Here is a 22,893-nt window from a genome sequence, read left to right on the forward strand (position 1 = left end):
TTCTATAAATAAACGAGACCTGAAAAGTTACTTCAAAACAATTTGTTTCTACCTTCTCATTTTATAGATGAGTAAACTAAAACATAGAAGTGGAAAGAGAACAGTTGTGAGAATTAACTAGTTAATGTAAAATGCATGGCTGCATCTCAGGATACATTACTCCTGATTCAGAAGCATTATCTGACTTTGTACAGGTCCCGGGAAATTCTTACTGCATTATAATTACAGTATTTATTATATATATTCCTTGTTTCTTCTATATTGCAGCATCAATGAATTGGGTAGTTTGTGAAACTAACCAACTTCTATTCCTTACAAAGTACAAAGTAGTAAAATTTCTCATAAAAATAATGTACAAAGTATACAGATAGTCCTCACCTTATAGCATATTTGCGTTATGACAAATTGCACTTACAACTGTCCTTTTTGTATACATTTTATCATTAGTAATATAGTATTGTGGCCCATAATTTGCTCATTTTATCATTCTCAGATATTCACTTGCAGGTATTTATATGTAATGCTTCCAGCCACCATTAAGATCAGCTCTTAAAAGACACAGACAATGAAAGGCAATAATAATGAAAAACAATAGAAAAAGAAGTATTAAACTTATAATCAAATAAAAACCAAACTCACTGCCATTGAGTCAGTGCTGACTCATAGCAACCCTATAGGACAGAGTAGAACTGCCCCTGTAGGTTTCTGAGACAGTAACTCTTTACAGTAGAATCAAGTCAAGTTTTTCTCCCATGGGGTAGCTGGTGGGTTCCAACTACTAACCTGTGGCTAGCATTGTGCCACAAGGACTTCTATTTAACTCACGGCAGGATCACTAGAAAAGACCTTCATCATGAATCAGGACCTTCCACCTGAATTTTTCATCATACTCATGCATAGGGTGATTGAGTCAACTGCATTTCCAGCATGTGGACCTTTTGATAATGTTTCCCATTTAGAGGCCATGTTTATTTTCAATTGGGTGAATGTAGAACAGCAGAATATGAGAAAGAAATGTACCCTATTTGCTACATCCATTAAGTACAGTGTGAAAAGATGAGATGAAAAGACATCTTTTATGGAGTAATTCTTGTGAAAAATGGAAATTAGACAACTTCTAAAGAGAGGTTAACAGCTAGCCAAACTCAATAAAGATCTTTTATTTAAAAGTCTATATTTTTTCTTCCTTAAAAATTTGGCTTTTGGACAGACACATTTTCAGTGCCCTCTTTGATCCACAGTAACCCCCAAATGAGGCCTGAGGGATGCATAAATCTATTTGCCTCTCCTAAAGATCTCCGAGAAATCTTTTTGATGACACAAAATGAGTAAAAACAGATTGAGTTACACATTCATAAATGAATAAATAAAACCTTCAAAATAATTTCTCTTCCAAATAGCCATAAGTATAAGTCAACATCAAAGATGGATTTTCAAAAGAGGAGAAGTGATGTGGAGCTAAACATGATGCCATGCTTAAGACAGTAGTAAATAAACCTAATTGGGGAGTAAGTTCTCAGTGTCAAGGCCGGAGTCTCCTCACCTTCCTCCCGGCTTCCCTACCATTCCACGTGCACCTTTTTTGGAGTGTTCTGTAGAGCGTAGTCAAGAGAGAGCCTTGCACACTATAATCAGAATTTCAGTTGATTTTTTAATAGGGAAAAATGATGTACAATCACAAAGAAGCCATGGTCATAGGGAGACTCCTAGCAAGTAGAAAACTAACCCACATCAAAAACATCCTCATCCCAAGTTCTCATTAAGAAATATGTTGTTCATTTGGAGATGTCCAGATTGTGTTCCATCCAATTAGGGTTGCTGTTGGACATTTAGAGAAGGAACATAGGTATGTGAATTGACTTAAGGAATTTCTCTCTGCGATTCTGGATGCTCCTACCTACAGCATATTTAATCTCTGCACTCTGTATTTACAGGACATTTTCACGTATTTGACTTGTTTTGGTACACATTGAAGATACCGATTTAATACCTGCCTCAGCCAGAGGTATCTGCACTGTACAACTCCACAGCATTTGTCACACGTATCTATTATAACACAGTGATGTTTCACTGAAATCCAGAAAATGAGAAACCAAGCTCACTGCCATCGAGGAGATGCAGACGCATAGCGACCCTCTAGAACAGGGCAAAACTGCCCCGAGAGTGCTGGAGACTAACTCTTTGAGCTCTGGTACCTTCAAACTGCTGGCCTGGCTTCACAATTTTATACAAATGTTCATGGTTATAACTTTGATGAGTGTGCTGCCCTTCCAAACTACCGTCTCTAAAAGGAAGTGTTTGGTGCCTTTATTTTAATCTTTTCTGTCTTCGTAAGATAAACATCTTGTCTAGCCCAGTAAAGCAGACATTTCTTCTATGGCATGAATTTAATCCTGCCTTTTACCCAGGACCTACAACATAGCTTCAGACTTCTATTCTCTCCGGTGACCTGACCAAACCAAACCAGACCCACTGCTACTGAGTCCATTCTGATTGACAGCGGCTTTACATGGACTCCCAAGGGTGTGCATTTAATGGGAACAGACATCCTTCTCTGTCTCTTACACAGGACCTGGTGAGCTAGAACCATTGTGCTTTTGGTTAGCAGACCAATGCATAACTCACAGTGCCCACCAGAACTCCTTAGGCAGTCGAAAGTAGGTTCAATCTTCTGTCTGACAAGGATTTCCAAATTGATTAAGATTTTCTGACAGCCTCCAGGGATTTCATTCTAAGGGTCAAACACTGGTTGAGAATTTTCTGAACTCCCTTCATTACCTCAGTGACCCTCTTAAGGAGTAAAGTTTATTTGTACCTTCAAGAGAAGTCAAGCCTCCTCCTCTGCTCTTGCCTGTTCTACGTCATGTGAATCTCAGAAATTGTGGTGACTCTGGAAACCATATTTGAACATGTTAGCTTCATTAGGGGTGTGTTCACTGTCATTTGGGAGAAAGGCCACCTTATGTCTGAAGCAGGTGTTTGGAGGGCACACTGTAATGGGAGTGTTTACTGGTTACATAATATTTAGATGTTACATCACTTGACATCATTCAATTGCTATTAGGGAAAAGTATCTTTTTCTAATATTCTACAAAACATAATTGGAGCCCAGAATATAAAGAATTAGTAAAGATGCGTGTATGTGTGTAAGTGTGTAGGTGTGTGTATGTTAACCTTAGTGTTTAGCATGGTGATTATTGAATGGATAATTATTTTGCTTTCTGAAATGTAGTTAGCTCATGCTCTGCTTCACTTTTGGCTGAAACTGAGCTCGAAAATGTGATTCCTTCCTTTAGGATTTACACTAGAGTGTTACAGAGGGCAAGGGGGGGACGAGGGTCTGGATGAGATCCCTTTAGGGGACATTTTTCTTTAGGGACATTTCTCTCTGCATGTGGCAAGTCTTGTGTAGCTTTGTAATAACTCTTTGCATCTTCTCTAACCCTGGCCATCGTGCATGATATCCCATGTAGCTTCAAAAGGTTGAATATCAAATTCTAACATGCCACTCCACTCACATCAGTCCTGTGATTGCTAGCGCCTGTCTCTGCTATCTTTGTGCTCCTTCACTTAGAGTAAGAATTGCTTCTCTGGAATGTGCATCCCACTGGTAACTTAAGTCTCCCTTTTTTCTGTTTTCAAGGATGGGAGGAACAGTTTTATTGGACATCAACTGGGCGGGGTAGTAGAAGTCCCAAACAGCAAGGACCAGCGGGTCAAGTCAGCCAGAGCCATTCAAATCACCTACTACCTCCAGACCTATGGCTCTGCCACACAAGACCTCATAGGGGAGAAGTGGGAGAATGAGTTCTGTAAGCTTATGAGGAAGCTCCAGGAGGAGCACCAGGACATCCATCGCTACTCTTTAGCATCCTTTAGCCTCTGGAGAGACTTTCATAAGACCAGCATCCTGGCCAGGAGCAAGGTTCTGGTGAGCCTTGTGCTGATCCTGACGACAGCCACCCTCTCCAGCTCCATGAAGGACTGCTTGCGCAGCAAGCCCTTCCTCGGCCTCCTGGGGGTGCTCACGGTGTGCATTTCCATCCTCACCGCAGCAGGGATCTTCTTCATCACCGATGGAAAATACAACTCCACCTTGCTGGGAATCCCGTTCTTCGCCATGGGTAACTATCCATCCTTGTGGTAATCGGATTCTTACCGGTTTGGGGCAAGGTAGTATATTTCTTAAATTCTCAGGTGAAAGTCTGTTTTCATTTTGCTTTGGTTTGTCTATGTGATTATGTAATTTTTTTTTAAACTTAGGGGTGCTGTCTACATCGGCTCATGGGGCTTTTCAGCCAATTATGGATTGACTAAACTATCTTCCCATTTATGTTGAGACCTTTACTACTATGAAGTGTTTTCAAGCTATATTATATTAGAATTGCCTTTTAAACTTGAAAGCTTTATACTGGTTGAGATTCTGGATATATTGAAGACGTAAGTCAAACAAAAGTTTTGTGATTCATTTTCATAGACCTCCTTCAGTTGATGATGGTTCAAAGTGACTTGTTAGTGTGACAATTTTGAGCACCCTTGCCGTATCTTAATTTCCAAGAACACCTTTTCAAGGGACTGTGTTTCCTAATTCATTCCATAGTTCTTGCAGTAAATCTCATGCCTATATAAGCTAGAGTTTCTTCCAGCCATACCTACTTGGCCTACAAAATGCTGTGTGTGTATATGTATATTCTTGCAAAAGAAAAGACCAAATCTGGGAAGAAAAAAAATGAGTGATTGTTCCCTAGCAAGACTAATGAGTCTTATCAGAAACAAGATGAAAATAGCGATGTGCAGTGATACTAGTGGTACAGTAGTGCATAGGGTTCTTGGAGATATGATGTAATTCCTTATTTATAGAGAATGAAATGCACAAAGGCCTCTAGGTGGTGAGTTGGCATGAGTGGGAGACTCTTCAGCTGAGAAGTAATTATTTTCAGCTCCTGAGTTAAAATCGGCTCTAAATTGCAGCTTTATTATTAAAAACAAAAACAAGAGCCTATTGCCCCAAAGTCTAAATGATCAGAATAATTTCTTTTCAGTTTAACAAATAGATTTCTGAAATGATGCTGCAGAATGGATACTTATTACAGGTTCTGGGATCCTTCATTTGAAAACCCACCTTCATTGTGGCTCTGGTAAATTTATTGAAAACCCACCTTTACTTTGACCCTGGTAAATTAGTTCACTTTCTTCAACCCCAATTCCCTCCTGTAAAATAAGTTCAGCCCTCCTAGATTTGTTTATTGATGGTAACAGAATGTAGTCAAAGATAATAGCACATGAAAAACACCCAATAAGTATCAGCAATTTATTAGTGGTTAATTCGACAAGCTAAGACAGTAAATTTTATGATAAACAGAAAATAGTTCATTGCTTCAAAACATTAAATAGCTGCATATTTTTCCATCTTACCTGTAATGCTTCCTCATCTTATCGTTAAAAAGTGGTTTTCTTCTTCACAACATAAACTTCAATGTGAAAAATCGTGGGCAGCAGTGACAACAGTGACCTAGAGTTGAAGCATTTATAAATGTTATGTTGTTGGATGCTGTCTCATGACTTGAAATAATATAAGAAGTGTAAGAACCCTCCAACACAATTCACAAATGAGACAGGGTGTTTCCCTGCTGACAAATTAGGTCACTTAGCTTCAACTAAGGTGTTTACGAAAACTGGTAGCAAGCTAGTTAGTCTATGTAAATAGTATCAAGAAAAGAGAGAATTATGTAATATATATATATATTGAAAAGGGGCCTCTTCTGATGTTGGCGTGAGTGGGAGAATTTTCAGCTGGAAAGTAATTATTTTCATCTCCTGAGTTAAAATCAGCTCTAAATTGCAGCTTTATTATTAAAAACAAAAACAAGAGCCTATTGCCCCAAAGTCTAAGTGATCAGAATAATTTCTTTTCAGTTAAGCAAATGGATTTCTGAAATGATGCCACAGAATGGGTATCTATTGCAGGTTCAGGGACCCTTCTTTTGAAATAGGACGTAGACTCGACAAAAGCACAGAGGCGATTTCATTCCTTACACAAAATAACAACAATGCTGAAAGCTCCAGGGTGGGGCAAGTCTAGACTTTACCAAAGTCACATTTTTGCATTTCCTGTAATCTTTAAAAACATAAATCCTATGTTCCCATCATCCTTTTCAAAACATTTTCTTTCTATTTGAGCCCTTGGTATCAGCTCCTCATGTGTGTGTGTGTTTGGATTATTATAAGAGCTGTAAGAGCCCCCAATAAAATGATTTCTTAAAATTAAAAACCAAAAATTGTTTTAAAATCATAACTCAGCATGAGCAGTGTAGGTGTAAACGCTGGGAAACTGGATGGAGGATTACTCTCCACTCATTGTGCCATTTGGGGAGAATGGTGGGGCTTCCTGTTCCTGTAAAGATTTGCCTTCCCAGGCCGGCTCCACCCTGTCCGACAGAGCAGCCGTGGTCAGACGTGACTTGATGCCGATGAGTCTGAGTTTTGTAGTTTAAGAACCATCTTAAGTTCTTGAAATACCTTAGAAAATAGTTTTTCTACGACGTTCTGAATGCAAAGCAGCAAAAGACCTGCATGTACGTGTTTAGTTAAGGTTCTTTTGCTCCCTGAAGAGTGATCGCTCCTCCTGTTTACCTCTCTTCCCCCCAGGCTTTCTTTATTCCTTTCTTTAGATAAAACAATTGTTTTTGTAAAGGTACCAAAACTGAGAAGTGGTGAAATAAAGGGAACATTCCACAACATGAGGGAAGCTGGGGTTTTGTCCCACTCACTTGCAATGAAGAATTTGGACTCTTCAGTATGAAAACTCTAGATCCTCTGATGTTACCTATTTTATTCTTCCTCTGAAGTGATGCATCTATCTCTGGTCTCCCATGTTAACTTCTAGTGTGACAGAAATAGAAGTAGAGGGCAAAAAAATTCGCAAGCGAGTGAGAGAGACAGAGAATTTATAATGAAAACAAAAACAGTCTTCCAAAGGCGATAGAATGAAGTGTGATGTTGAGTGTAAATAAGTTGATGCGAGCAGATATGCAAAGTTGATAGTTAATCACTTCAGTTGGTAGTTAATCACTCTTTTGAGAACCAAATATGGAAGAAGATAGATATCCATCTATGTAAAGATTAGCCAGCAGAAGCTCAGAAGTGACATCGCTCTTCCGCCAGAGCATGTAGAAAGCTTTCCTGTAGATCCAGCACCGTGAGTTTGAACTCCTGGCCTAAACTGTGAAAATAAATTTATTTGTTCAATCCACACACTTGGGAGATTTCTGTTATCGCAGCACGAGCTAACTAAGGCAGATGGTTATTGAGAGATTATTTAGAAGGTGATTTCAATATCTGCATAAGATATAGTGATTGGTAGAAAGACATGGTAGCCATGACAGAGGTAATAAGGGATTAGACCCAGATTACATATTTGGAAATAGAATTAATGAGATTTTTCTTAAGTGCTTGTAAGAGAAAAAAGAGTTAAGAATGTGATCAAGAGATTTGAAGACTGAATATCTAATAAAATACAATTTCCTCTTACAAAAATAAGGGATGTCATCGGAGGAATACTGAAAAATCTAGAAATATGGACTTTGGGTTCATCATGGTAGAGCCAGTTTTGAAAGCAACAGAATTGGATGAGATGAAGTAGACAGATTATATAGAGAAGAAAAGAGAAACTCAGGTATCAAAGCCTCGGGTCAGGCAGAGGGATAGCAGGAGAACCAAGAAGAGCAGGGTCTGCAGCCAAGTAAAGAGAGATTTCAAGAAGCAAGAAGGCAGATGTGCTTAGAGCAGCTGAGAAGTTGTACCCAATGAGAACAGAGAACTTGTCATTGGATTTGGCAACTGAAGGTCATTGGTGACCTTGAAAAGAGATGCTTTGGAGGGAGTGCTGAGAATGAAAGAGAGAGTAAGCCAACTAGGTTCAATAGAGCTTCCTGGAGAAGAAAACAGTGAGAACAAACCAATCGTTCCAGGAGTTTTGTAATGTTACTGTGTATCCTTGACTTAATTCTGATGTATAAGGACTCCATGGAACAGCCTGGCACTGTTCCATGTGCACAGGGTTGCCTATGCTGCAGTCTATATGGGAACAGAAATCCAAGTCTTTTTCACAAAGCTAGCAGCCACAGCATCATTGCACCACCAGGGAAATAAGGAAAATGCTTGCTAATACACTGAATAGGATGAGACCACGAGTGGAGGCAGTGATTGGTCAAAGAGCATAGATGGTTTATGTGCTATAAGAAAAGGGAAAGCAACCTATCTGGACAGATGCAGATAGACTAGCTCATGCAGAGGTGAGAGGTGGTGGAATTCTCTTTTGTAGTTTCGAGTTTATTAGTACAATAGGGTGCAGGTCACTAGCTAAGAATCTCGGTGGGGAAGGAAGTGTTGATTTGAGAAAAGTGGAGAGAGTTTAAAACAGACCCTTTAAAACATTCAACAATGAATTAAATGAGAAATTTTGGGATGATTAAAAGGGATCACCAAAGGTCCACCTGAAGTTTACATTTACGAATTAAAAAAAAAATCGGTCAGCATGGTTTCCCCAAACAAATATATCTGTTTGGATTTAAGAATGGAGCAGATATGGAGTTGAATTTAATCAGACAAAAATCCCAGGAAAAATGAAGATGTCTCAGGTATATACAAATGTTATTTTAATGACAGTTAGTGAGTATTGTATTAGTCAGGATCAATTAGACTATTTGCAGTAACACTCCCGTCTATCTAATTGACTTTATACACGGGTTTATTTCCTGCACTCATCATGCCTTGGTGTGACCATCAGGAAGCCTCTTTGGCAGGTCTCTTCCAACAGTGACTCATCTGCCAGATGTCTCCATCTGGCAATCCTGGCCTCTCCCAGTGTGTGTTTCCAGAAGAGCAAATAGTTCAAGAATTCAGAGCCTGCTCTTAATTGCCTTCCAACCGAAGTAAGATCTTGCTTTCCATTGCATTCTACTGGCCAGGCCTTGACATGTGTCTGCAAGCCAATTGAAAAAGGGCCATAGAAAGTGTAGGCAAAACATGTGGATTATTTTTGGAGCACCTCATGTTATATCCCTATAAATTAAACCCAATGATAAAGGAAATTAGGATGTGTTTCCTTTGGCAACACATGTGCTAAAATTGGAACGATACAGAGAAGATTAGCATGGCCCCTGCGCAAGGATGACACGCAAATTCGTGAAGCGTTACATATTTTTTCTATTAAAATGATTTTTTAAAAGATATTAAAAAAAGGAAATTAGGATATCACCCACTCATTACTATAGTTAAAAACCATTGTTGCCAATAGTTGCTATCCAGTCAGCCTCCAACCCCAGGGCAACCCCAGGCACAATAGAACCAAAATGCTGCCTGCACTTGCATTCTCCCTATGATGCATTAAGGAGCAGACCATGGTGATCTATGCAGTTTTTCCTATCCTTGGAAGTATCTCACTAAGCCTTTGCAACTAAACTATCTTAATATGAAAACTATGAAAAATGCCCCTCAACAAAGCAATTACACAAGATTCTATGGAAAGAATAGTAGGTTTGCATGAGGAGTATAATGGGAATCAACCCCAGGCTTCCCACACTCCTACATGCAAAGCAAGAACTCTACCACTGGACTACCAATGTCCCTCACTCTCCCCAGGAAAAAAGCTCAAATTCACATCATAGTGACCCTACCAGACAGAGTAAAACTGCACCTTTGAGGTTCCATGATTGTAACTGCGTACTAGAGTAGAGAGCCACATCTTTCTCCCTGGAGTGGCTGGTAGATTCAAACTACTGACCTTGAAGTTAGCACTCCAATACATAACTCACTACATTACCAGGGCTCCTCCATGAAAAAAAAGCTAATGGGGCAAAATCTTCGGATTGTCTCTGGAGTCAGAGAATTCTGCTCTGATTATCTGTTGTTGTATAGCAAAACCCACAAACGTTAGTGGTAAAGAACAATGATTCTATCATGCACAGAGATTCTACCAGTCAGAAAGTTACAAAGTGACCAGTGGGACCAGCTCCTGTCACCTCCACAATGCCTGGTGCCCCCGCTGACAAACCTCAAATGTCTGAAGGTGACTTGAGTGACTGCAGATTGAAATAATTGGGACAAGAGCAGCCATATCCAACATTGCTCTTTCCTCACATGCCCTACAGAGAGGCTGGGATTCCCAAAGGACACGATTCCTAATGAAAAGGATATTTAAATGTAGCCCACTCTGTCATAGTGATCGCAGGGGAGGGAGACCTCTTCTTGGATGGCTTGAGGCTCCACGGAAAATTATTCTAAGAGAACAAAGCAAAAGTTGCCACACAGCCTTGGCACAGAAGGTTGATAGCATTATTTCTGCCTTACTCTACTGGTTGGCTTTCCCGTCACAATGGCCAGCCTACTTCGCCATCAGAGAGCGGAAGGTCACATTGCAGATGAGCATGTGGGAAAGGAGCTGCAGCTGTGGTGTCTTGGGAAAGGCAATCTACCATAGTCTTTTTTTTTTCTTTTCTTTCCTTTTTTTGCCCCCTACAGGCTTAATGAGAGTGAGATCTAATGATCCGGGTGCATCTGGAGAGGCTTGAGATCTATTTTTGAGAAGAATTCATTACTAATCAAAATGATTAATCGATCATGTTTGGGGTGGGAGACTAATGTGGAATGGAAGGCAATGGGGAGACAAAACATCAAGAACCTGAATATAAAATTACTTTTCCCTGTGGATTTTGAAATCACCAAAACGCATAATGAGTGTGTTGATAGTCCTAGAGGCATTGCGTCGCTTGTTAAATCTAAAGCCGAATAAGGGAAAGTGATCCTGAGGTCTGTCAAGGAATATAACAGGAGGAGTTATTTGCGTAGCATGTGGGAGCTTCCAGAAGTTTATGGAAAAGTTCCATTTTATTTTAACTATACTTTTTCATGAACTTTTGGAAGCTCCTTCATAATGTGACATATCCGTACAGTTCAGAGAATTGGGTGTTTTGAACATCTATCATGTTCCCAGATAATCGAGGGTAATAGTAATGTTCGTTTGGGGATCTGGATTGGAGGAGGTTAAGAAACCAAACTCACGGCCATTGAGTCAATTTTGACTCCGAGGGATCTTAAAGGACAGAGTAGAACTGCCCCTGTGGGTTTCCCAGACTGTCAACCTTTCTCCCGAGAAAAGATGCTGGAGAAGAAAGCAGCCTTCAAGGGAGGGCTGCAGGGGCAGCAGTGCCCTCCAGAGGTCCAGCAGTTATCCTGAGAGCAAGCAGGTAAAGGTAATGAGTGAAGAAGGGTTGTATGCAATATGTGGGGGATCTCGATGATGACAAACTGAGAGTTCTAGAATGCACTGGTTTAGGAAGTTGGGAGTGATGGGGAAATGGTAACGTTAGGGGAGTGGTGTATGGGACTGTATGGGGATGACAGACCTAAGCAAAGACCAGAGACTATTGGACTTTTGTGAACAGCTAGGAAGGATGCAAGTCCCCTAAGGAGGTAGATTTTATTATTCCTGTTGCTGCTGTTTCCAAATAGTTCGTGCATTACTTGGCCCATGTTAGGCCTTCCATAGATAGATGGTGAAGTGGTGACTGAATGCACTCTTTTACAAATGGATCGTGATCTATTCGAGTCAGTAAACCAATTTACTGCACCAATTTATTTAACTTAGAAAGGACAAAATCAGGAAGGAATAGAAAGTCTCAGAGGGGGTTTCACAAAGTTGAATAAGTATTTTCTTATCCTTTATTGCATACATAGGTGTGTAGAAGGCTATGATATAAGAAGTATTTTTAAATTTTAGTCAGAGTTGAAAGTTTCAGAAAAATAGTGTCAAAGGGCTTTTTTGAACTACTCTCTTAAGCAAACCATGTTGTTGTTGTTGTTGTTGTTGTTGTTAGCTGCCATCGAGTTGGTTCTGACCCATAAGGACCCGCTGCACAACAGAAGGTAGCACTGCCCGGTCCTGCACCAGGCTCACAAGCGTTCCTGTGCTTGAGCCGTTGTTGCAGCCACGGTGTCAGTGCATCTCCTTGAGGGCCTCCTCTTTTTCACTGCCCTTGTACTTCACCGAGCTTGATGTCCTTCTCCAGATTTTGTTTGCTTTTTATGGAGGATAATAAGACAATAATAATCATCATCATCAATAGGCTGGAGCTATCTTATCAGGGGCACAGTCCTGCTTAGGATGGTATCTGAATGTCATCCTCTCCTCACTTATCAGTAAGCCGTACCTGGGACACTTTACAGAATGTCAGTTCATTGAGATGTTTGGATCATTGGAGGCTAGAGCTTGTTCTCCTGGGCACACTTCCCAGTGCTTACCCAAAGTGCCGATAGTAGGCATGTTGCTAAAATTGATGTGTAGTGGCTTCTTTGACTGTTAGCATTTTTAGAGCAAGAACAATCTTAATTTTTCATTGCTTTAAGCTTGGGTCTGGGGGGTGGTTTTGATTCTGTGCTGTCGAGTCATTTCCAGCTCATCGCAGCCCTGCCCCCCCTTGCCCCCCATGTACAACAGAAGGGAACGTCTGCCCTCCTCAGAGGTGTCGTTCTGTTTGGGACCCCGTTGCAGTCACTATGTCTATCCATCTCCGTGAAGGTTTCCCTCTTGTGCGTGCCCTTCCACTTCACCTAGAAGATGCTATTTAGTCCTGGCCTGTCCAAAGCCCGTGAAACAGTCTCACCACCCTTGCTTCTAAAGAGCATTCTCGCTGTACTTTTTCTAAGATGGCTTTGTTTGTTCTTCTGGCAGCCCGTGGCTCAGAGGAACTTAGTAAGAGTGAAGTCTTTGCCTCTCACTGTGTTAGGGGACTTTTTCGAGCAGATGAAAAGGGACAAGATCTCCGTTTAACAATGGAGGGTTTGAATTTACATTTGAACTAGAACCGAAGGGTATGCACTTTTTATTATACAGCCCTGTGAAGAATGAGTAGTAATTATGTCCTGACTTGTTAAGATCCTGCATTTTCTTTGGAATCCACCTCCATTTCTTACACTTTTTAGCTGCAAATGAGTTTCCTCCAGTGATGGCTGGGGTGTAAGAATGAGAAGGAGTACTGTTATATATATAACGTGATGTTACTCAGGACGAGACGCATAGAGACACTGTTTGACACTCTTGTTTATCTCAAGTATAGTTGATATGAAAGTTTAACCCTTGAAATGAAAAGGTGTGTCAATAGGCCTCATGCTGTCTAGGATGCAGTGCCCTTGCTTTTTGTCTCGAGTCGGTCGTGAATCCAGCGTGACTATGGGAGCAGATGGGATGAGTGCCATCAGTTTAAACCCACAGGGAAGAATGAAGGTGCCAGCATTCTCTGGTTCTCCAGTTTGAACGCTTAAGCTTTTTCTCAATTGTATGTCAGGCAAAAGCAACTTTAATGATGATTATTAATTGAAGCTGAGTTGATTGTCGTGTGTGTGTGCATGTGCGTGTGTGTGTGTGTGTGCGGGTGAGCTGCCATTGCCAACTAGAATAGGTTTTTCTACAGTGCAGCATCAAGATAAATGCTGCAGTTCAAACATTTGAGACTTGAAAGGTGAACATTTGTTCAAGATAATGCCACTTTTGGAGGAAAAGCAAAGTTCCTTCCACATAAAACATGTTTGAAAACAGTATTTTCCAAGCCAGTATTATCATACCCAGTTAATACCCAGTTATCTAACAACGACACCCAAAGAAAATCAGCAAAGGACAATGAGATAGAGCCGATGTCAATGGCTTTACAGTGACCCCGTGCACAACAGAAGGGAGCACTGCATGGGCCTCCGCCAGCCTCAGAATTGTCCGAGAGATGCGTCTGGGGGTCTCGTGGGGACCTGAAGAGTCTCTGAGCACCTCGTTGGAGCCCGGGTGACGCAGTGGGCTATGAGGCTCTCTGCGCTCAGAAAGATTCACAACCTTGGCAACTCAGAGGGGCAATTCTGCTCAGTCCTGTAGGGTCACGGTCAGTGAGGATTGACTTGCTAGCAGTGAATTTGGAGTTTGGAGAGCACCAGTGCCCACCGGCCTTTCTGAAACCCTGTGGCTATGTTTGCATCGAATGTCTGTGGGTAGGAGTTAGGTATTAGTTTCTTTATTTTCATGCTATTTTTTTTTTTAATTTCTTGTGAATTTGGTGAAGGTTTATGAAGCAAATCCATGTTCTATTTAACAATTCATACACACTTTGTTTTATGTCCTCAATGGCAACTCCTACAAGGGAATATCCCTCTTCCCTATCCCTCGTCCTTGGTTTCTATGAGCAATACCTTCACCCAGAAGGAAGCATTTCTCTGCACCCACGCCAGGTCTTTCAGATCACTGTGTGCACCTTAGAGAGGTCACAACATGGAGCTTGGCTTCAGGTTAAGGAGGGTGCTGCTCTTTGTCCTGCTGCTACCCCACACTGTCCTTGCCCTAAGTATGCAAAGAAATAGGTCGGATGTGGAACGAAGAATAATGTATAGATCTATAAGGGAAACAAAACACTAGTGAGATCCACTCACCTTAGAATAATCAACCTTTTGGCATCAAAAGGACAGCATTTCCCCAAGGACAGAGTTCAGAAGGGTTAGGAAAGGAGGCGGAATGGAAACAGGAAAGACAGGGAGGAAGTGGGTTAAGGGATGATTCAGGTTTAGTGAAGGGGTTGCAATGACTGAGATGAAACAAAATATATATGAAATATTGAATGTAAAATTGATGATCTGCTATGTAAGCCTTCACCCAAATCACAATAAATTGTTTTAAAAAGAAGAATATGTCTAGGCGAGTGATTTTCATGTTATTTGGAACATTGTTGTTCTGTAAGAGGGAAAATGACAGCCTAAACAAAATTCAAAATTGTGTATTTAATAATATAAATCAATAATAAAAATATTGGCTAATAGGACTTGAGGTTACATAATAAAAGCCATAGACAGAGCACATCCCTAATAATGAAAGGTATAAGTCAAATAATGAAGGGTGAAAAGGTAATTCTATCAGAAAGAAATGAGTACAAGATTAGCTTAAGATTCTCTTCAGATGAAAGGTTAAAAGGAGGCATGCCACCGGCTCCCTTCACTGTAAGACCAAATGAGATCAGAGACCCTTAAAGGACAGTAACTAGTAGACTTTTTCGTTGAGGAATATAAGGAAATCAGATTATAATAAGTGTGTCACCTTCCCCTTCCACCCACCTGTCATGGCCTGTGGTCAGAAGGCAATTGTATATGCTCTATTGAATTATCATAATGTTTGGTAAAAGTAAATCACACTCATTGTCATCAAACTGATTCCAACTAATAGTGATTCCTCTAGGACAGGGTAGAAGTGAACTCAATAATTATTTCCTAATCAACGACATATCTCACTAGCTCACAGCAAAGTGAAAGAGTAATCTAAAAAATAAGATAAATCCATATAGGAAATTGTATGCAGCTGTTTAAGATCAATGGTATTTATTTATTCACACATGTAATAGAATCATGTAGTAAGCATTCTACCCTATTTGGCCCAGACTCATATTTTACCTGCATACTTCTTATGATGAGTTTTAGTCGGTTCACTTAAACTCTTAATATCTAGGGAGTTCCTTGGAACTGAAGAAGAGATATGAGCAGCATTCTAGTAGATGCAGTTTGAAAATGGTAAAATCTGATCTGTGGGGATTTACATCAGAACTAAGGTTGCCTGTAGGGATCTTGAGGAAGACAGTCTGGGAATGGGTGGCAGGGCACTTCTTTAGTAATAGCAACCTTCTATAGCATGCTCGGGGCAATGCTTACACAGGTTTGTACGTTTATAAAAGCCCATCATGCTGTACATTAAAAGAGGATGCATTCCAACATATGCAAATTATAGGTCAATGACTTTACTTAAAAACACTTCATGAAAACACTACAGTAGCCGAAACCCTATCTGACTGTAAGTCAGAATTGACTTGATGGCAGTGGGTTAAAAAATCAGAACTTTCCAAATATACAGGTAAAAACTAAACCTGAGAAGAACTACATTTGCCTTTACAACTTGGGTGGCTTTGCTTCCATTACGAGTTATAGCACGTACTTCCTATAGTCATTTTATGGAAGTATTTCTAGAGGCGTGATTTCCACTTAACACCTTACTTTCTCTCGCGTAGAGAAGTTGACCTATTTTAGGATGCTGAAAATCCAAAGGGATAGAGACAGTATATTGTTGCCAGGGGAACCTAAGTGAGATGGCTAAAAGGCCATAAAGGCCAAAAATATCTTTGCGATTGTATCTTGGAGGTTTAAACCCAGCCAGAGATGCCACAGAAGACAAGGCTGGAGATCTGTTTCCAAAAGGTCTCAACTTTGAAAACCCTAGGGAAGAGTTCTACTCTGTACACTGGGTTAATCCCAATGAATTCACAGCAGCTGACAAGCTCTTCTGGTACCTCGCTGGGAAGCATTTTATACACACACACACACACACACATCTATTTACACATATATTTGCATATATATATGATTCAACATATCTATCTATCTATCTATCTATCTATATATATATGTGTTGCTGGGTGTCATTGAGTCGGTGCTGACCCATCGAGACCCTGGGCACAACAGAATTAACACTGCCCAGTCCTGCACCATCCTCACAATTGTTCCTGAGTCCATTGTTGCAGCCACAGTGTCAATCCACCTTGTTGAGGGCCTTCCTGTTTTTCTCTGCCCCTCCATTTTACTAAGCATGATGTTTTTCTCCAGGGACTGGTATGTCCTGACAAGATGTCCAATGTACAGCAGGCTGGTCATACTTTTTCCAAGGCAGATCATTTTGTCCTTTTAGCCGTCCATGGTACTTTCATAATTTTCTCTAATACTATATTTCAAATGCATCCATTCTGCTTTGTTCTTCCTTATCCTACACACACACACACACACACACACACACACACACACACACACACATAGACGCACACGCAGATAGATCAGATGATAGATAGATCTTTCCTTAATACATGTATGCATCCCTTACTAGACTTCTTCAAGAGATACAATACGTACATTAATCGTAAGGCTTTGTAATGAGTATAGATTTTAGCAATGTATGTGATGTTTGGCGAATTCCCTTGTTCCATTGCAGGAATGCTGCCTGAATGTCCCTTGTGCCTCAGAGATTCAGTGTCCTCCCTAGAAATGTCTGTGACTATGTATACAATGCTGTTGTCCACCTCATGGACACTTGCCGTTCATTCTGTGCTGGCCGCCTCCTTTTGCTGATGAGCTTTCCCTAAGATGAATCGAAATCGATGATTATGCTAACAAGTGAACAAAGTAAAATCTGTGCCTGTTGGGACTACAGAGCATTCTCTCTCCTTTGATTACATGCTGATTAAATGGGTTTAATCCTCAGAGATCAACCAGCTCCTGACAATTTCCAAGTGTTTGAGCCTCCTTCCTACTGCTTTCCCTGGTGAACTTGCTGTGCCATTTTCTATTTAGGCTGTATTTTTTTAATTCCAGTCTACTAATCATTTTGCTAAAGAAAATGCAGGTGAGGAGTGGACTTCTCACCATCAGATGAGTTGTTCCCTTGCACTCTAGCCAATAAGAAGCGCTGCCAGGGAACTAGGAGGCCAAGAGCAGAAACCGCTAAAGACAGTTCTCGGTTTCTTCTCCTCCTTGATTTGACACTATTTCTCAGCCTCTGAGAGAAAGTCCCTCGGCCATATACAGCTCATTCCTTGGTCACACTGTCTTTTCCCTTATGCCTTTAGATCCCAAAGTGATCATAACTTCTTTCTCTTCAGAGTTGCCAGGTGCCTCAACATTCTTGTTTTCTCCTTTGTTTTCCCCGTGGCTCCGACCACACCTCTGTCAATACGCCATTCATGCTATATCTTATACAGCACCCCAATGAAGTGCTGCTCTAAAACCCATCACTTGCCTAAACTTGCTAATTCTTGTCCACAGAGCTTTTTCAAAGGCATCCGTTATTATTTTTCTTGCAACTCCAACTACTGGTCATCAGTGGACTTGGGCGTAGTCTGCATTGACCACCTGAGTTTGGGTTTCAGGTCTTCCACCATTGGGACACTATTCTTAGGACACTAGGCATTTCACCCCCTTTCAGAAACCAATCTTAGGCTAGGATTCATTCCTCCTGCCAAGTCTGTGCCTTCTGCAGTGAGAACAGTTCTTGAGGGAAAAGCCTCCTAAAAGGATTAAAAATATTTTTTTAATTTACCGTGTTCATTGGGATCTCTGTTTTGAGAAAGAACCTGAAGAGAATTTCTAACCCATACACATTTTTACACCCACCCTTGGTACACATATTATTAGAGGTGTTCTCTCTGAAAAGAAAATGTGGGGAGCATATCTCCTTGGAGAATTCCATCCTCATTTTTAGGTCAGGGTGGCTTTTTTTTTCTTATGCTAGTTGGTAAGAAATGGTTGCCTTATGTATATTTTCCAAATATACATAAAATGTGGCTGTCTATTCGTCTTTTGTACAATGGTACCTTTGCTTTCGCAGTTCAAAATAGTACTGGCGCTCATTCTTGGCACGTTGTCCTGCAAGCTTCTGTATAATCTGCTGTCCACACTCACCCTGAAGTCCTTTTCTGCACTGCTGCTTTCCAAGTATTTCCTCCTCATGGAGTATCTGCGTTTCATTTTCCACAGAGCTATTCAGTCTCCATTTTCAATGTTGACACACATCCTTCTCGCAATGAAGCTCTAGAAATTATATCTTCTCTTCCTATTTAGTGTTGTTTGTCATTAATTTTTTTTCCTTGCTACCAAAACACATACACACTAAAAAAAGAAAAGAAAACCGACTGTCAAATCCATTCTGTCCTTATATAAGAGTTTGGGGGCTTTGCAAATTTTTATGGACAAGAGTCTCATCTTTCTGTCAGAGAGGAACTTGGGGTCAGCAGTCCAATGTGAACCCCACACCCCCACTAGAGCTCCTTCTTTACTACAGTAGCAATGCAAGTTCATTGTCAGGAAACTGTGGGGCAGGGAGGGGAGGACAACAATAGCCTAAAACCACCATCCAGAGACAGCTGTTGATAACCAGTTCATGTACAGTCTTTCATCTGTTATTGTTAGTTACTGTCAAGTTGCTTCTAACTGTTGGCAACCCCGTGAATGCTTGCTGAACTGCTCCAGAGGGTTTTCAAGAAGCCAATTGCCACACCCTGCTTCCAAAGCAGTGCTGAGTGCGTTTGAACCACTAACCTCTCACTGCCTAGTCATTTCCACCACTCAGATTGTCCTGATGAAGACAAACATAGCACAAAAATGGATGACCCAGCATGCATACCATTATGTAGCTTGATTTTTTTGTTCAATGACAAATCAATAACTTCCATGTATCCAGAAAATGTATGTCATGTAAGTGTATTATTTTAACTAGTAGTTATGTTACCATGTGTGAATACTCCCTCAGACCAAGAAATAGATTACCAGCTCTCCAGAGTGTATCTTTTCCTACTAATAACCCTCTAACTTGTAGTTTCTGTTTTGTTTCTCCCTTTTTTCTTTTCTTTTTTTGGGTTATCTACATTTTGAGTTGAATTAATAAATTATATTATTCATTTTTCTTCCTTTTGCTTTTTTAAAAGTTAAATATTTGATTTACAATCTGTGGTTGTTCTAGAAATTAAACTATGCAGATGTAGCTTATCAAACTCTAAAATCAGCAAAAACCTTCATTTCATTCCCTATAAAATAAAAAGTTGGCAACTGGCATTCCATTTATATTCTAACCAGTCTTACATGCTATTAATTTCAAGTGCTTTCATTCTCATTTTATTTTTTAGCATCCTAGACATTAATATTGTTTATGTACAATTCAGTCTTTTTATATAGTCATATATTTATCACTTCTTGATGATCAGATCTTGAATTGCAGCCATCTCATGTAAGATCATATTTAGTTCCTCTAGAGCTTTCCTTCTGGTGACAAACTCCCACAGTCTCTAGTTTGTTGATTCCTCATTTGCTTGTTTGTTTTCTGAATCTTGTCTTGTGATGTGTGTCCTCATATTTTTAAGGGTGGTTTTTACTGGATGTAGAATTATTTCTTACATTGAAAATGCTTGTTTGCATCATTTTATTTCCATCATGTCATTTTTCTCTGCTCACCTGATTTTCATTGTCTTTGGCTTTCTGATGTTTCACAATAATACATCTAGATATAACTTTTCTATTTAGATGTAACTTTCCCTGTATTAATCGCATTGACGGTTTGCTGGACCTCTTGATTTTGTGAATCATTGTTTTACAACATTTTAATGTTATCAGCTTTCTCTATGCAAGTGCTTTGTTAAAATTTTATTATATTTTCCCCCTCTCCAGAAATTCTAATCAAAGATATGCTATAGTTTGTTCTGTATCTTATTATCACTCTTGCATTTACCGTTTCTTCGTCGCTTGTATATGAATTTGAATAATTTTTCTTTTCTTCTATCCTTCAGTTTACTAATTTTCTCTTTTCTACTATCTAGTATATGGCTAACTAGAACTATTAAAATTACAATTAATATTGTTCCTTTTTTAATTGAGCTATAATTAACATATTATACAATTCAGTAGTTCAATCACATCAAGAAGGATTGTGTAATAATCACCACAATCAACTTTGGAGACTTTTCATCCTTCTTGTGCCCATAGATATTGACTCCTCATTTTGCCCCACCCTCTGTTTCAGAATCCAGAGACAATCATTACTCTAGCTACTGTCTGCATAAGTCCACCCATCCAGATTGCCCTATATCAATAAGACAAGGTGTAGAACAGTATGGTGACACAATCGAGGGGTTGGCTCGGTCCCAAGATAGTGCAGCACACAAGTGAGGCAGAGCAGCTAACTCAGGCAGCAGCACATTTGTCTGATCACCAGGGAGAAGAAGAAGAAGTCTGCCTTGAAAAACTATTTATCTCAGTCACCCTCTAATCAAGCTGTGACCTGATTGACAGGCTAAACTTTCCAACTTGTTCCTATGGAAGTGATGTTGACACCAAAACACCTAACTAACACCCCATCTTTCAGTTAGCAACAGAGTACATTACCCCTTTGTGCTACCCCAGTATTCCTATATTCAACTATTTCAACCTCTCAGACTCACTGTCATAGAGCCAGTTCTGACTCATAGTGACCCTATGTCAGCTTAGAGTAGTGATAATAGAAGCTTTGAAGGATAGGGAAAGCATCATCCAAAAAGAAATTTGATTATGAGAATAAGCATGATTATGAGAATAGGAAAAAACATGAAGAGATATATTATGTTTGATGACTAAAATGTCAGTTTTCATTAATAAAGGAAAATGCACTGGAATGTATAATAATATTTTCAATTCCCATGCTGTGCATTTCATCATTGAGAATCCAACTAATGCTATAGTCACAGAAACCCTATGCTATTGAGTTGACTCTTTAAGATAGAGGGAAAAATGCTATATAAGGTACCTAACAAATATTTTGGAAATGTAAATATACTGAAATGGTCACAATGCTATTTGTAAATGTAAAGTTAAAATTCATTTTACTAGGTGCTAATATTGGCTTGAAGCTTCTCCAAGCTATGGTATTTTTAATTGCCTCATATGCATGTGAACGTTGAATATTGAATAAGGAGAAGAACCGGTGCATTTGAATTATGGTGCTGGCAAAGAATATTGAAAGCACCATGGATTGCCAAAAGAACAAATGAATCTTTCCAGAAGGAAGTACAGAGAGAAGCTCCTTACAGTAGCCACAACAATGGATTCAAACATAACAATTGTGAGGATAGCAAAGGACTGGAGAATGAGCTGCTAACTACAAGGTCAGCCCTTCAAAACCACCAACCACTCCACAGGAGAAAGACAGGGCTTTCTACTCCGGTAATGAGATACTGACTCAGAAATTCACAGGAGCAGTTCTGCCCTGTCAGATAGGGTCGCTATGAGTAGTCATAGACTCACTGGCAGTGAGTTGGGTTGGTTTGGGAGATAGGTAGGAGGAGGTACCTGGTGGTGCAGTGGGATAAGCATTGAGCTCAATGGTAACCACAGGTTGGCTTTTAAACCTCATGTACAGCTGCTCGTTGGAAGAAAGATGAGGCTGTCTGCTCCCATCAAGTTCTATAGTCTCTGAAACCCAAGGAGTGTTGCATTCTGCCCCATTTCGTCACTACGAGCCCAAATCACCTGGCAATGGGAGTGGCTGAGTGCTAGGCAGTGGGAATAATGAGGTAAACCAAACTTACAGGACTCCTGCATTTGTGGAGAATAAGTACCACTTTTTACACATGTTGAAAAAAATGGCAATCTGATACTAAAATATAAACTATTAAAAGAGGCCAGGAAGGAAAGAGATCAGGTTTAACTGATTTGTTGGAGAAAATTTGAAGGGAAGTTTTGGCCGAAGAGATAGATGAAGAATCAATTGAGAGATGTTGCTCCAGATATGGTAATAGTTCTTCTCTCATAAAAAACAAAAAGTTGCAACCCCAATGTGTTAGTCTGGATAGACTAGAGAAACAAATCCATGGAAACTCATATGTGTATAAGAAAGAATTTTATATAAAGGGTAATTGTACATTAAGAAAGCATACCAACCCAGTCCAGTCCACGGCCATAAGTCCTATATTAGCCCGTATGTCCAATACCAATCTATAAAGTCCTCTTCAAACTCACAAAACACATGGAATGACGCTGAATGCAGGATTACCACAGGCCACTGTGTAGAAAGTCTTTGGATCCAGTGGTGCTGTAAGCATCTCTGCGCTGGCAGAGGTCTCTACGTGGCTTCTCTGGCTTCAGAGGTCTGGTTGCATCAGGGTAGGTCCATGGTGGCTTCTCTGGCTTCAGAGGTCTGGTTGCATCAGGGTAGGTCCATGTGGCTTCTTCAGCTCAGGGCACTAGAGTAGTCCATGTGTCTTGTCAGCTGCAAAGTCTCCCAGGAAGTGAGAAGAGAGAGGGAAGTGTCTT

The 22,893-nt window shown here is 40.2% G+C and overlaps 1 protein-coding gene and 1 non-coding gene across 2 annotated transcripts in view; both read left to right on the forward strand.

The window, feature by feature from the left end:
* The window catches only part of PTCHD4 (patched domain containing 4), a 233,221-nt gene that overhangs the window by 88,365 nt on the left and 121,963 nt on the right, over positions 1 to 22,893 (forward strand). The window contains exon 3 of the mRNA XM_045294756.1: positions 3,644 to 4,124. Coding sequence (XP_045150691.1) covers positions 3,644 to 4,124 — 481 coding nt within the window. The remainder of the gene's footprint in view (positions 1 to 3,643; positions 4,125 to 22,893) is intronic.
* LOC115871211 lies at positions 9,100 to 9,206 on the forward strand. The gene has a single exon (XR_004047164.1). It is a non-coding gene; the product is annotated as a U6 spliceosomal RNA (small nuclear RNA).

The sequence above is a fragment of the Echinops telfairi genome, unplaced genomic scaffold (assembly GCF_000313985.2).
Source record: "Echinops telfairi isolate 266 unplaced genomic scaffold, ASM31398v2 ScPeMD7_3533;HRSCAF=4204_1, whole genome shotgun sequence".
Classification (NCBI taxonomy): Eukaryota; Metazoa; Chordata; class Mammalia; order Afrosoricida; family Tenrecidae; genus Echinops; species Echinops telfairi.